The sequence below is a fragment of the Crocodylus porosus genome, unplaced genomic scaffold (assembly GCF_001723895.1).
Source record: "Crocodylus porosus isolate Cpor-Errol unplaced genomic scaffold, CroPor_comp1, whole genome shotgun sequence".
In the NCBI taxonomy this organism is placed as follows: Eukaryota; Metazoa; Chordata; order Crocodylia; family Crocodylidae; genus Crocodylus; species Crocodylus porosus.
In genome coordinates, this window is record NW_017728909.1 from 75,543,247 (window position 1) to 75,558,184 (window position 14,938).

General features: G+C 41.0%; 1 protein-coding gene across 3 annotated transcripts in view; it reads left to right on the forward strand.

Moving 5' to 3' along the window:
- The first annotated feature begins 557 nt into the window (after nt 1–557).
- Nucleotides 558–14,938, forward strand: part of YTHDC2 (YTH domain containing 2) — a 56,697-nt gene continuing 42,316 nt past the window's right edge. Inside the window, exons 1-9 of one of the 3 annotated variants that reach the window (XM_019532488.1) lie at nt 558–773; nt 1,684–1,774; nt 3,983–4,179; nt 5,563–5,762; nt 6,361–6,527; nt 8,534–8,636; nt 10,230–10,386; nt 12,415–12,522; nt 13,740–13,888. In XM_019532488.1, the coding sequence (XP_019388033.1) occupies nt 617–773; nt 1,684–1,774; nt 3,983–4,179; nt 5,563–5,762; nt 6,361–6,527; nt 8,534–8,636; nt 10,230–10,386; nt 12,415–12,522; nt 13,740–13,888 (1,329 nt within the window). In that variant the 5' untranslated portion in view covers nt 558–616. Of the gene's footprint in view, nt 774–1,683; nt 1,775–3,982; nt 4,180–5,562; nt 5,763–6,360; nt 6,528–8,533; nt 8,637–10,229; nt 10,387–12,414; nt 12,523–13,739; nt 13,889–14,938 lie in introns of those variants that run through there. The other 2 variants (XM_019532489.1, XM_019532490.1) reach the window with 2 other exon arrangements.

Sequence of the window (14,938 nt, forward strand, 5' to 3'; positions counted from 1 at the left end):
TGACTGGGCTGTGTCAATACTCCTGCCTGGACACAAGTCCAAGGTTTGTGTCTAGAGGGTCTTGCCCCGCTGCCCAGAGTCTGACCAACTGCCATAACTTGGGGCAGGAAGGAATCTGACCCCGCAGCCAGACTAGTACGACTGTGGGGACTTTACCTTCCTCTCGCAGGCTGCAGCCCTCTGTCTAGGCTCTCTTGAGCACATACTGACAACGTGCCACAGAAGCAGGACATTGGCTGCCCGGGTGCCCCCGCTTTACGTGGAGCAGGTAAGGGTCTTGGGGCTGTCAGGGCTGAGGGCATCCTAGCGCAGAGTTGAGGCGAGACCTGCTCCTGCCTCGGCCTTACAAGTGCCTTGCAAGGGCAGCTGTCCTCCCAAGGGCCCGCACGTCACGTGACTCTAGGCCACACGCTCAGCGCCTCGCGCCTCCCCGCATCCCGGCGCCCCCCGCGGCAGCCGCTCCTCCTCCGCCCCGCACGCTGCCTGGCGACGGTGCCGCTGCCGCCGCCGACTGCCCAGAGGACGCGCTGGCGTCAGAGCGCCGCCGCGTGGCCCCGCCCCTGCCTCCGCTCCCGGCCGCTTTCGCTTTCCGACCCGGTCGCAGCCCCGGGGCAGGATGTCGCGGCCCAGTAGCGAGTCCCCGCGGCCTGCGCCGGGCGGCGGCGGCCGCGGGCGCGGCCGGGCCAAAGGGCTGCGGGACATCCGCGTGGACGAGGAGGTGAAGATCGCCGTGAACTTGGCCCTGGAGCGGTTCCGATACGGCGACCAGCGAGGTGCTGGCCTGGGACCCGGCCCCTCCCCCTCCCTCTCAGGCGCTGCTCGCTCCCCCTCGGGGCGCCCCGGGGCTCTGCCGCGCTTCGCACTGGGGCGGGGCCCGCAGGGGTGCCCGCGGGGGCGGGACGGGGCAGGACCTCTCGTCACTGCGCTGACGGGCCCGCGGGGCTGTGCTCATCATGCCCTTCCAGACTGCTCCAGTGTCACTCGTTATTATGTGTGGTATATCATCATATATGCCCATTATTATATTTGTTACCATATTTATTCACTTTCATATACATTAATACATAAGGTGATGTCTGTGTGTACTTGCAGACTGGAGCCACCACCTAGAAGGGTGGGCCAGTGAGGCAGCAGCACATATCCCTGTAGTGTGTTAGTGGGGGTTGAGCAAGTTGGCAGGTTGGATCAGACCCATGGGGGCTCCTTCCCACATGTGGGCCCTGTATTCAAGGCCCCCACCTGTATTCAAGCCTCCCTCCCTGCCCCCCCCCCCAAGTCCTGATTGGTTCCGCCCTGGGAAGCAGAGAAACTGCGGGGTTTGCAAGTCAGACTGTGTTTTGCTGGGCCTCCCTGAGAAGTGTATCCACCACTTGTGACAAACGTGGTGCAGGCCAAACTGGTCCCTCAGTTACAGCTTTACAAAGCCAATAAGCTGTAAAAATATGATAACAGATTGCCTTAATTAGTCTGTAAAACTAATAACATAATTTGGCCTTGCACTAAAATTGCATTTTATGGGGAAAAGAAGTCTGTTGAAACAGGACAGTCCTTTTTCATTGTTCCCTTGGCTTGCTAGTGCTATTAAATATAAAATGTAGAAAAGTATTATTTTGGTTACTGAAGTTAGAAGGAAGAAGGTGGCTCTGCTGTGTTGTTGTCTCTTGACTTTTTTTTTCTTCTTAGAAATGGAATTTCCCTCTTCTTTGACTAGTACGGAACGAGCTTTTATTCACCGACTGAGTCAGTCCCTTGGCCTCATCTCCAAAAGCAAAGGGTAAGCCGTCAACCTGATTAGTTCTCTTAATTATTAGATGTGAACGTCCGCCTATCAGTTAGATGATATTGTATCATTTTGGTGCATTTTATAGCATGGCCAAGGATAACAGTGTTCTTTTCCATGGGAAAATCCCTGAGGGTAGAGGCATTGATAAGAAAAGGAAACAGGTTCCTCATGCTTCTTTCCTAGCATTATTCCTCCTCTTTTTTTAATGTTTGTATTCTTTAATTGTTGAAGGAATTGGAGAGCTGTGTGGTTTTGGAAGATGTGTTCTCTTACTAGCTTGTTGTTTACATATGTACGTAAAGGAAGGCTCCTCTTTCCTTGTAGTTGTGGGGCTTATTCCGGTCTAATAGTAGCATCTTCTGCCCACACTTCTGAATGGGATCCAGGACCTTGGTATGGGACAGCATCATGGAAAATATCTGTTCCCATATCTAGAAATTTGGAGAGCAGGGCCTTCAGAAAGGAGTTTGTTGTAGGTGCAGTGATATCTGAGAGATGGTTTTACCCCGTTCTCCCTCCCCTGTCTGATACCCTAAGAAGAGAAGAAGAGCTCCAGGGACAGAGGGCCCCTTTTATGTTCACATAAAATGATGACCAGCTTATACTTCTAATAAGCATCTCACTATTGCCAAGTTTTCAAGGTTTAAAAATACTAAGGTAGTAGAGCGGGTAAAAAAGGCAAAAACTGCTATCTGCAAGGCACACAAATCCCTAGATGTTACTGACTTACGAAATGGGCAGCAGTTTTGAAGTGTTTCCCCTGAGCATAGTCTCTTCTTTCTAACACAGCTTCTAGACAGAGGCCATCCTTGTTCAAAACTCCGATCATAATTTGTTCTCATCACTCCAAACTACTTTTGCTAAACAGTAAAATCAGTATTTCAAAACAAGTTGTAATATCACTACTGATGACAGTAGTATTATTGGGTTGCTACTGTGACCCATCAGCTCTTGATATTTAGGGTATCATGCCAGGAATGTTTTGTATCCTCATTCTGCTTTCATTGTTGGCCTCGATTAAAATAAAAAAGAACCTTGTGCTAAGCCAGTGATTCTCAGGCTTTTAAGGATGCTCTGGGGTGCTGTGCAATATTTGTGTCGTTAGATGTGAATCATGTTAGAAACGTGTACAAGTGACCCAGGCATTTCAAATAGGGATCCATAGGGTCCAAAATATTTAGACCTGTTGTGGTCTTTCTAAGTTCTTTGCAACAGAAGAATTGTTCTGTTGTTTTTTCCATAGTTAAGAAATGAGTAAAAGCTGAGGTCTGGCCTTTGTGAAGAGTGCTTTGAGTCTAAAAAGGTTGAGGACTGCTGTGCTAAACTCTTCAGAAACAAATGACTCTGAGTTTTACTTCAGTGCTGAGTTGAAGAATACAGAGAATGAAGTGGATGTAATCATCCACAATTCTAGCAAATATGTGCTCATCTAGGTTGGTTAATGGATTGTGCTACCTAGAAGCAAAGCAACTAGAGCTGTAACATACTAAAATAAACACTCCAGGAGAACTATTGGGCTCCTGAGATAAGTTTTAAAGCAAAAGAAAAAATTATATTTAGTGTTGAAGTAACTTTTGACTGTGGATGCTTTAACAGTGCATTGTAAACTTTTTATTTCCAATTCCAGAGTGCAATGTATGCTATCTGACTGGATATGCTGAAGATTTGAAGTCACTTGCGTATGGACTCAATGTGTTTTATTTATATTTTTCTTATGACTGCTAAATCATGAAAACATAGAAGAGTCTTAAACCTACTCAGACCCCTAGGTTTATGGGGATATTGTAACAGAAATCTAGTGTGTATGTTGGAGGAAAAAAGGAAACTTTGGAATGTTAATACATTTAAGAATCAGAGTTGTTTTTTCTTGGAGAAACAGATAAGTTGAGAGATGCGGTCATAGCTGGAGGGATATTTTGGTAGCGCACTAACTTTATTTATTGCATTGATTTATAGCGCATCTGTAAATTAGAATTATAAAAAACGTTTTCCTCTCTGCTTGGATTTCTCTGCTGTCCCTCATGCATTAATCACTGATTATTTTTAAGTTAATGTGCTTCTCTTATCCTTTTTTATTGTGGTATTTGAGGTCTTATTCTGAAGTTGCTGAAGTTACCTTTTTTATTTATAAATCATGGTAATACAATCTCAAAGGGAATTACTCTTTATGCAAAATGTAATTTATTTACTTCTTTTCAGGAAAGGAGCAAACAGATACCTAACTGTAAGGAAAAAAGATGGTTCAGAATTGGCACATACAGTAATGACTTGCAGTTTGATTCCCAATACAAAACATGCTATTAGGAGTCTAATTCAGAGATTTCCTGTCACCAATAAAGAACGCACTGAACTTTTGCCAAAAACAGAACGAGGAAATGTGTTTGCTGTCGAAGCTGGTATGTACATCGTATACTGATATTGGGTTGTATATCCATGCAATTTAATGAAAAAATGATAAAAAAGGCTTTTCATTTTCTTATTGCATGATTTTAGTGTTGATTTTTTTTTCCCCCCCCTATAAAATAAGTTTATTTTTGTATTATGTTTTATTATTCTACTGGTGGGAATGATCCCTGGCTTTAAGAGTTTATGTCTAGATTTCTTAAATCTTTATCAAATGAAAGTAGCAGCTAAAAAGACACATTTAATGAATTTCCTTATTGTACCAGGATACTAATTATTTAGCAGAATTATGAAGGTATCAGTACTGTAAAGGCTTTTTGCTGCTATATAATATTTAGCTTGTTGAATAACAGACATATCAATGGGTATGCTCTCTTTCATTTGGGATCAAAGAGTTGTTATGATTACCTTCAACCTTTCTGAAGATAGTATGTAATATGTTAAGTCTGAAATTTAACATAGAATTCTGAGCCAAGGTATCATAGTATTAATAACAATCCTTTAAAACAGGTGTGTATAATTTGATGTCACAAACTCGTGTTTTGGGGTAGAGTAAAATCTTAAAAGTAGGCATATATTATAATGAGATGACTGGTTTCTCTGCAGATTATGAAAATATGAGTCTGCAAGAGGGGGTTAGGCTAGAATGCTGTGACAGCCAGGCCAGCTTCTTTCTCTTGCTTGCCATCTCTCTTTAGCTGCCCTATAGTTACAAATAATATTTTTCCCTGTGGGGCTGAATCTCATGTCTTTACATTACTTTTAGCCTCTCTTGACTTTGTGAGTAAGATTTTGGGAAAGTCAGTCTTCTTATTTCAAAATGCCTATTAAACAATAAAAATACTTCAATTAGGATTCTGGAAAATGTTCAGTTTCTATATAGATCCAGTAGAATCTTTTCAAGATTAGTTTCCCAACCTTCCTGTGAAGATGATGGATTGTGAAGTAACTGGGGATCTACAAACCTAAGCTAAGCAGCTACATTGGACTACTGAGGAGCTCCAACTGTTTGTTGCAGCTTTTATGTCAAAGGGTCCTGTGCCTATGTGATGCATGGAACTGGAGATGAACTCCAAATTACTTCAGTATGCTCTCTGAAGTAAATGCCACAGCAAACAGCTCAGTGACTTACTCTCATTTCAGCAACCTACTGCACACTAAGCAGGTTTCAAAACCACTGGGAAACAAATGATTCTGGTTCCACTGTACCCTACGTTAAACAAAATGAAAGAACTGCATACTTCATTGTAGAGAGGTTTCTAAAATTAAGATTGATCAGTTTTGCATAGCAGAAAATTTAATTTGGAGCATTTTGGAGAATGTACATGGTATTGACAGATTGGTGGTACTTGGTTATTAATTCTGTCTTCTCTTAGAGAATCGAGAAATGAGCAAGACAAGTGGGAGACTTAACAATGGCATCCCTCAGATTCCAGTGAAAAGGGGAGAATCTGAATTTGATTCCTTCAGGCAATCTCTACCAGTTTTTGAGAAACAGGAAGAAATTGTCAGAATTATTAAAGAAAATAAAGTTATTTTGATTGTGGGAGAAACTGGATCAGGAAAAACGACTCAGGTGGGTTTTATTGCAATTAAACCAAAATAACTTAACATAATTTTTAAATAAATAATTATTCTTTAAAATATTTACTGTATTTACCTGAATCCAAGATGACTCAATTTAAGATGGACTCTGCCCCATAATAATTAGATTCTATTCATAGAAAGATACAAATGTGTTAAAACATTTCAGTGTATAGAATTTAACTGTTGGAGGGTTGCCTTACATTTATTTTATTCCCTCATCTCAAAACCCTCTCTACTGCTGCAGTGGGGAAAGCAGGGCAGGGAGGGCAGGCAGCCTGACCCCTGCCTACCACTTGCCTTCCCGCTACCACTTGTTGCCCCTCCCTGCTTCCCCTCACTATTGCCACTGACCTTGTGTGGTTGTTCTGGCTCTGGCCTGGGGCATGGAGCACACAGTGGCTCTGGCCCTGGCTAGGTGGTGGTGGTGGTAGCAGCATCCCTAGCCCCAGCCGGGTGGCCAGCACTTGACATATGTTGTGGGTGTGGATGAATGAAAGCTGACTATTTTGGTACTCCTATCATACATTTTGTTTATTATAGTAAAAATGTAAATTTTTGAGTCTAAAACAATATGCACTTTCTTATAGATTCCTCAGTTCCTTCTTGATGATTGTTATAAAAATGGAATTCCATGTCGCATATTTTGCACTCAGCCAAGACGTTTGGCAGCAATTGCTGTGGCTGAAAGGGTTGCTGCAGAAAGAAGAGAAAAGATTGGCCAGACAATTGGTTATCAGATCCGATTAGAAAGCAGGTATGAATGATACTTTTTTAATGGCATAACCAAAAAAGATCAAGTTGTGCAAATGTATGTAACTTAAGAAAAAAGGGAAGTTCCTCAGAGCAGAGACTTTCTTTCTGTTGTTTAAAAGACGCATACACATCTGTGATGCAGCAATAATACATGATCAGAGATGCGGTAATGGTTGGCTGTGGTTATATGAAGGTGTGATGTTCCATGTGATCAGACCCTTGGCAATATAGAAAACAGCCTTTTGTTTGTATGGATTAAGCTTCCACTTAATAAATTCATTTTCTAATAATAAGCTGCGGTATCTTTAGCTTCATCTGGAAATAACATACCTTACAGATCCACTTTGTTTTGTTCTGACACAAAATCCAGTTTTCAGTGAAATCAGCAAAGTTTTTTGGTATTCTTTGTGTACAGCTAAAAGTTTTGTGGGATTTGCAGTAAAAAGGAAGAAACGAGAGCATAAACAAATGATGGGTTTGAGTGTCTGCCTTGATCTTTTTGTGTTTTAGTTTTATTTCATTTCCTTTTCAACTTGACATTTGATTTATTGCTAGCTAATGTACAGGAGGTTTGTAGGTCTTCTGATAGGCATGTTTTTTAAGTGAAACTGGGTAGAATTGCCAGTGAAGAGCTAGGGATGGGTTTCTGGATCCATGTGGAAGGCGGCATGCAGGTAAGTCGGAAGAAAAAACTCACGGTGCAAACTACTTGTGTAGCTTGAAGTGAAGGTGGGGGGGAAAGAAGAGAAGAATAAAAGGACAAGGGAGGCAACTTAAGTAAGGTTTTGAAGGTAAGTACAGTGACTTACAAAGCCAGATAAAGGGATTTTAAAGGTTCTGAAAATCTTAGTGACAGAAAAGATGAATGATTGAAATGCAGTAGCGTTGTGTTGGTCTGAATTAGGGCAAGATGAATGTGAGAAGGGTCAGATGGGAGGGGTTGCAGTACTTGAGAGAGAATAGTAAGTCCTTGTTGAGAAAAGTAGCAGGCTACTCTTTGAAGATACTGCATAAGAAAAGCAGTTAAGATTTTAGAGACTATTTGAATATGAAGGAAAAATGGAAGACAGATTGGAAGACTAATGCAATTTCCAACAGTGTCTGACAGCAGGAAGCATTCCTTAGCAATGAGGAGTTCATTTTAATCTCATTGAATATTACATAGTTAAGGGTCAATTTAAGAAGGGTCACTTATGGGCATCTGAATAATGAGGTAAGTAGGGGGAAGGAGCTAAATTATTTCTGGATTGGCTTCTTTAAGGGATTTTGATCTTGAGAACTCTCTGAGTAACTATGTGGCTTCCAAACTTGGTTGACCTTTATATTTGTTATTAAGCTTACCTGCCTGTGAAGCTGTACAGGTCAAAGCTCAAACTGATGGTGGAAGGAAGTGTAGGCAAACTTAGCTCTGCCTACTTGGAGCACTAGTACAGATGTTGAATACTGATGTTGTGTGGACTCTGAAATTAAAGTTGAAATTCTTGAAAAACAAGATGGAAGCTGGGGGGTGGGGAGCGGGGGGAGACTGTCTGGTCTGGTGGTTTCCTGTGACCAGTCCATTTCAAGCACTGTCAATTGCAGATACTTTGGCTAAGCTTGCTGGAAAATTACTGAGCCTGTTTTTACAAACCAAGTTACACTATAGATTTTTCAGAAAAGTAAACAACCACAGACTGGTGTACTTTTGTATTTTCAAATTCTGGTATAGACCATGACTCTGACATTGCTTTAAAGAGTATACCCATGTGATTCTAGAGAAGGAAAAGTTTTGTCAGGTCACACATCCTCTGGGAATCCGTTTTAAACTAGTATAGCTGCCAGTGGTTCTATTAAGTATATGCCTATAAAGGAACTGTGATATAATTATATTTCTGTTGATCAGCAATTAAAATATTTTGTGGAACATTATTTTTAGTAAGCCAAACAAAAATGGCATGCATATTTTAAATACTGTATAATTATAAAATTGTAAGGGATTGAAACATCTATTTTGTAACTTCCTAACAGGGTTTCTCCGAAGACACTATTAACATTTTGCACTAATGGCGTTTTACTTCGCACACTAATGGCAGGAGATAGCACACTGTCAACAGTGACACATGTTATTGTGGTAAGAACCCTTGCATGTTTCACATAAAGAACAGCTGTTCTGTATCTTTGGTAACAAAATCGGGACTTGTTTTTTCTCTTGTCAGCTTGTTATTTGTTTAGGATAATATAAATGAGAATTATGGTATTTGCTACTTTGGGTGGCCTGTACAATAGTGTGTGTGTGTGTGTGTGTGTATGTGTGTGTAGGGTTTACTGTATTAAAAGGGCTGCCTGTCAAGGTAGAGAATAATTTTTTTTAGACTATTAAAATTGCTAAGATTACAGCCTTAAATGATTTGTAACATCTTTAGAACCAACTAGATTGGGTCTTAAAACATCTCATGGAAATATTGGAGGGTGAGTTTCATTTTTTTGTTAAGACTTTCATTTACTTAGGCAAAGTACTGAGAGTCTTGATCTTGCAAGTTTCATAATCACATGTAGTCCTTAAGCATTTGAGTCTGTGTGTGAAGAATCATATATTTGCAGTGCAGTGTGTATTTAAAGTGGCTGCATCAGGCTCAAAATGTTTAGAATGTTGGAAGATTAGTATTTTAGTTACTTCAGAGAGTATTACTTGAGTCATGGCAGTTTTAGTAGATTATTTGCTTACACGAATAGAAAAAGTAGGAGAACTGTCAAGTCTTAAATCCAAGGTTTTGCTTTATTTGCCTCCCTTATCTGGAGTGGGTTTTAGCAGAAGCAGCAGCAAAATTAATGGTCCAGGGTGGCAACTAGGGTCTCAGAATGCTGAGCATAGTAAAGAAGTACAGATAGATCCCTGTTCTAAAGAGTTTACCATCTAAACCAACATCTGTAAATTGCTATAACAAACAAGAGGAGGACAAGGTAACCACTATGCAACCCTTTGTTCATATAAAAGGTAGCTATCTGTACAGCTTGATGCTTGAGTTACTTGACTTCTATTTAAAAAAAAATGCGTAAGATAAATCTCCAGCCAGTTGCCTACAGCTAAGATCCCCTCTACCCATTGCAGGTATTATGCAGTTAACTGAGACCAGCTTTACATGTGTAAAGTACTTATGCCAAAAAAAGGTCCAACTTGCTATAAAGTTAGACACAAATGTGTATTAAGTTTATAACTGGTGGCTATGCAGCTTTAAGTTGCATGTGTAGTAGGACCCCCTGCAGCTAGGAGCCCTGTCAGTTGACCAGTTCCGCAGTTGCAAGACAGTCTCTCCTTTCGTACCTTTACCTGAATGCTAAAGGGGTCCCAATATCCTGTGTGAAAAGTACCATGGTGTGATTTGTTTTTGCAGTTAGGGTCCATGCCATTTAACTTTGAAAATGGCCTTTATTTAAAATGACATGGGGGGTGGGGCAGGGGTTCTGTATTGCCTCAATGACTTCTGGATTGGCTCAAGTATCAATTACTTTATTTTTTAATGTTGTAACATTTTTGTTTAGTTTTTAGTTTTTGTGTGTGTTTGTTTTTTGTAATAGTCTGAAAATTCACTCAGAATCCAAAAGTCAAGCTATTTCTGTCTTATGCTTCACTGTTCCAAATTGTGCTGTGACAGGATAAGTTTTCTTAATGGCTGTGATTGTGGAGTAATGATTTTTACGTGTTTTCTTTTTCTGCTTGTTATAGGATGAATTACATGAGAGGGATAGATTTAGTGATTTCTTGTTAATAAAACTCAGAGACATATTGCAAAAACAAGCAAATTTGAAACTGATTCTATCTAGTGCTGCCCTAGATGTGAATCTGTTTATCAGATATTTTGGAAGTTGCCCAGTAATTCACAGTAAGTAGAGATTCATATATATAACTAATAAGTGATTCAGATTTAAGGCTTTTTAACTTATCCTTAATTGATATCTTTCTTATGAAACTAACAAATAATTTTGAATAAGAGCCCCCTGCCCAACCCCCCCCCCCAAACTACTGAGTTAAATTAATCCAAGTTAAAACTGTGCTTACATGCTGTCCTTAAAATGCTTGTTGCTACTGTTTTGGAAAAGTGAACTCATATTACCAAGAGTATTTCTACATTTTCTTTTCAGTCATTGTCAATATTTGTCCTCCCTATGGGTATACAAGTGCTTTTAGCACAGAAGCTTTTGAAACTTTTTCTTTAGCTTTCCCAGTATCCACAGATCATGCTGTGGCCCTGCTTTTCCTCACCTTGTTCAGTAATGAGTTTCACATTCCAGGGAAATGGTCCATATATAGATCATTTGCTGCCTGGGCAAGAAACCGTATGGTCCAGGATCCTCCCATATGCCCTTTCCTGCCTACGTGTATTATTATGTGGGTACTCGGCAAGGTGAGACCAGGATCAGTCCTGATGATCCTCCTAGTTCTTGCATGGTCAGGTCATTTCTGGTGTTAAGCCCTGCTCATCTCAATAAACAATCCCATAGATCTGCCTCTGGTCCTAGGCCTTTTCAGCTAGGACAGAAGGATGGTGCTTCATATATATCATCACTTTCATTTAACATAGGGATGTCCAACTTCAGAGTGGGGGGGTAACCACATGGGCCCCCGGTACTCTTTGCCACACCATGTAGGGGCCCTTCTCAGTGCAGAGTGGCACCCTGAGCTGTGGGCTACCCTGCTTCCAGGTGCCAAAGGAGGATGGGGAGCCCAGAGACGCTAGCAGTAGCAACTGAAGCAATAAAGGGAGCGTTACCAAATTAAGCCTTTGAATTGGACAGACTTGATTTAAGATACTTCAGAACTGGCCATCTGGTAAGATCACATGCGAGTCCAGGCTAATTAGTTATATTTCTCTTTTTTTACTATTTTTTCGAAGACCTACCATTCTAATGTAATATAATACTCACTGTGTCTGTCTGTCTGTCCCTAACATTTCATTCGCACTCTGATTGGTTGTCTCTGTAGCCAATCACAATGCTGACTGAAACAACCAAACGGAGTGTTCTGCACAGACAGACACACACGACGGAGTACCCCTGTAAGGGTGGGGACTGAGACGCCCGAGTGGGGGGCAAATCCACTGGTGCTGGCCTCTTTTCCTCCTCCCCCCCATCGCCCTGCTCCTTAGAGGCAGATGGTGGGGATGGAGCGGGACTGAGGGATTGGAGTGGGGGGCTGAAGCCAGCAGCGCTGCTGCCCCCCGCCTCCTTCCCCCAGCCCTGGTTCTTGGAGGTGGTGGTGGTGTGAGGTGCTGGCAGCACAGCCCTGGCCTCACGCTCCCCTCCTGCCTGCTCTGCTCCAGCCTCACCGCCACATCCGAGGGGTGGCCACACACCCCTTTGCAGGCAGATAGGAGTGGTGGGTGTGGGGCACATGGGGCTGGAGGCGGAGCAGAACCACTGTCGAGTACTGGGTGGTGGTGCTCTTTCCCCACCTGCCTCCTCTTCCCCCTGCCCTGTCATTCATGATGGGCAGTTTGCTAGTAAACCATATATTAATCATGTGTTTGTAATTAACAATGGGCTAATTTGCATAATTGGACAGAACAAAAATAGTTTGTTTTCATTTTCATAAAACTGTAAAGAACAACTTTCTGCTCATACACTGTATCCAGTTACCTTTCCATAAAGTTGAAGACATTAACCAGGCAAAAGTACCCCCTGAAATTTGTTAAAAATCTTACATACATTCCATTCCATTCCATTACTCCATAGTATCTTTTGCCATAAGGAGCTTTTTGCATTTTGGTTCTTTAACAAGTCTCTGGAATGTTGTGAAAATTGTTTTCTTTTGTAGGCTAGAACTTGCGTTAATTTTGTGCATTAAACACATTGATCTTTGTTACAGTAACTAATGGAGAAAAAGCAAATAAATAAAATATTTATTTTTTCAGTACAAGGAAGGCCATTTGAGGTTAAGGAGATGTTTTTAGAAGACATTTTACGAAGTACTGGATATACAAATAAAGAAATGGTGAAATACAAAAAAGAAAAACAGCAAGGTTAGTAGACTCACTTATTTGTCAGGGGAAAAGGAAACGTAGGATTGCAACTGTGGTTGAGTAGTTAAATGTGTTAAATATTTTTGTTAAGTAATTCTTAATGTATTTGTAAATACTTGCATCTTCAGGCTCTAAGTGTTTCATGATCTTAAGTAATATTTATAAAAAAAAGAAGAAATAACTTGATCTGCTGTGTTTTATGTATGTACTTTATCTTCTGGTGAATTTTGATGGGTATCTTTTTCTAAGGGGGCAGCATTAAAACTTGTTGCCTTCTAGCTGTTCACAAGGTAGTATCAGAAGTTGCATTAATGTTCACCTCTGGGAACAGATATGTAGCATAATAGCATTTGTTTACATTGCAGAGAATCAGTGACTGTTGTTGTACTATTTTTGTTTGCTTTCTCCAATGAAGATATTATTTTAAAATTATTGTAATAAATATTAACCAATTTAAAAACTGTATTTAGCCTAAGTAGACATGTATGTCCTGTCAAGTAAAGGACATTTTAGTTCCTTTCCTTTCAGTTAAAAAAAAATGTACAAACTATAAGCAAAACATCCTAAATCTTAAGCACTGGCTTGTATCAAAGTGTCATTTGTGCAGTAAACATTGTTCTTGTTGCTCAGCTTAGCTGTAGAACACTGATTGTTGTTGATGTGGAACAACTCCCACATTTCTTAGGAGTATTGGCTATTGCTCCCTCTAAGAAATGTGGGAGTTGTTCCACATCAACAATCAGTGTTATGGTTTCTATAATGGTGGCCATAGTGGCTTCCATAATGGTGGTCAGCCCAGAAACTAGTCTGTTCTTCTTACTTGATCATTTCAAAATGTTTCTGCTTATAGAGAAGAAATAAATATGGTCCAGTTCTGTAGTATTTACTTGAATTCCCCCTCTGTTGCAGTCTGTTAGGAGTGCTGATTATTTGCCGGTTTGAACCTTCTGTATTTGGTGGCTTTGGGCCTTGCTCTGTGAGAAGGCTTGCAGTTATGCATCTTAGAAGCTCTATATTTATCATTATAGTTCAGTTGAAGTATAGCTAGTGTTTTAACCAGTGGGTGATACAGACAAAACCTTACCACTCATACTTTATAATTCAAGAGAGATGTATGGTAAATTTCCCATAATATAAGCCTTAACTTCTGTAAATTAAATGTCTAGATAATAGAATATAACTGCATTTATGTTTTACTGAAATCATAAATGTTTTAGAAGAGAAACAGCAAACAACCCTCACGGAATGGTATTCTGCTCAAGACAGTAGTAGTAAACCAGAAGCTCAAAGACAAAGATCTGTCCCAAGTGTGGCTGAAGAATATGACCTGTTGGATGATGGTGGTGACACAGTATTCAGTCAGCTGGTATGTTTTCCGTTGTCTCAGAATTTGTTTCATATATACTGTGTGTTAATATGTTGTCTCTCATAGAAAAGTAATTTTGTTAATCATAGAAATCACAGAAGGGACCTCTGGTGGTCACCAAGTCCAACCCCTTACCTGAGGCAGGATTATCCCTTACCAAACCAACCCACACAAAACCTTATCTAACCTATTAGTAAAGCTACACAATCAAGCCTGTCACACATCTACAAGACATAGTTCCCTAACCTCACGCAGTTAAAGCAGAGAGCAACAGTAGTCAGTGCCCTGCTGCTGCAAGGGTTGCAAAAGCAGGTTTGAGAGAGAAAGGCACGGGGCTATGGCCCTCACTACAGAGGAAGACAAACTTCCATAGTCCGTACCAGCGTGACCATGCGATAATATTCCTTCCTGGTCCCAAATACAGTGATTGGTCTGACTCTTAGTGGAGGGGCAAGGCCCTCTAGCCAGGAACCTTTGAGTTTTAGTCCAAGCAGGAGCATTGGCACACCCAAATGAAAATCTCCAGCCTTGGCTGCAGGCAACACCCAGTGCTCCTGGGAAGGCATGTAAAACCCCTGACATGTTGCAACAGGAGGGGAAAAAATTCCTTCCTGGGCACGTGTGACCAGGAAGCATGGAAACTACCCACAGTAGAACATAGACATAGTTACTCCAGATCAGTGATTCTCAACCTGTTTAGACTCGAGATACCCCTGGATAGACTCAGAAAAGGCCAGCTCTTTGTTTTCACTTGTTTTTTTGACTATAGAAAAATAGAAGAGCAATTTTTCTTCTGCAAAGAACTCAAAAAAGACCACAACAGGTCAGAATGTTTTTAACACTATGGATTCCTATTTGAAATATCTAAGTTTCATAGTGGTAGGGTCGGAAGAGACCTGAGCAGATGATCAAGTCCGACCCCCTGCCATGGGCAGGAAAGAATGCTGGGATCAAATGACCCTGGCTAGATGATTTATCTAGCTTCCTTTAGAAGACCCCCAAAGTAGGAGTGAGCACCACTTCCCTTGGAAGTTGGTTCCAGATCCTAGC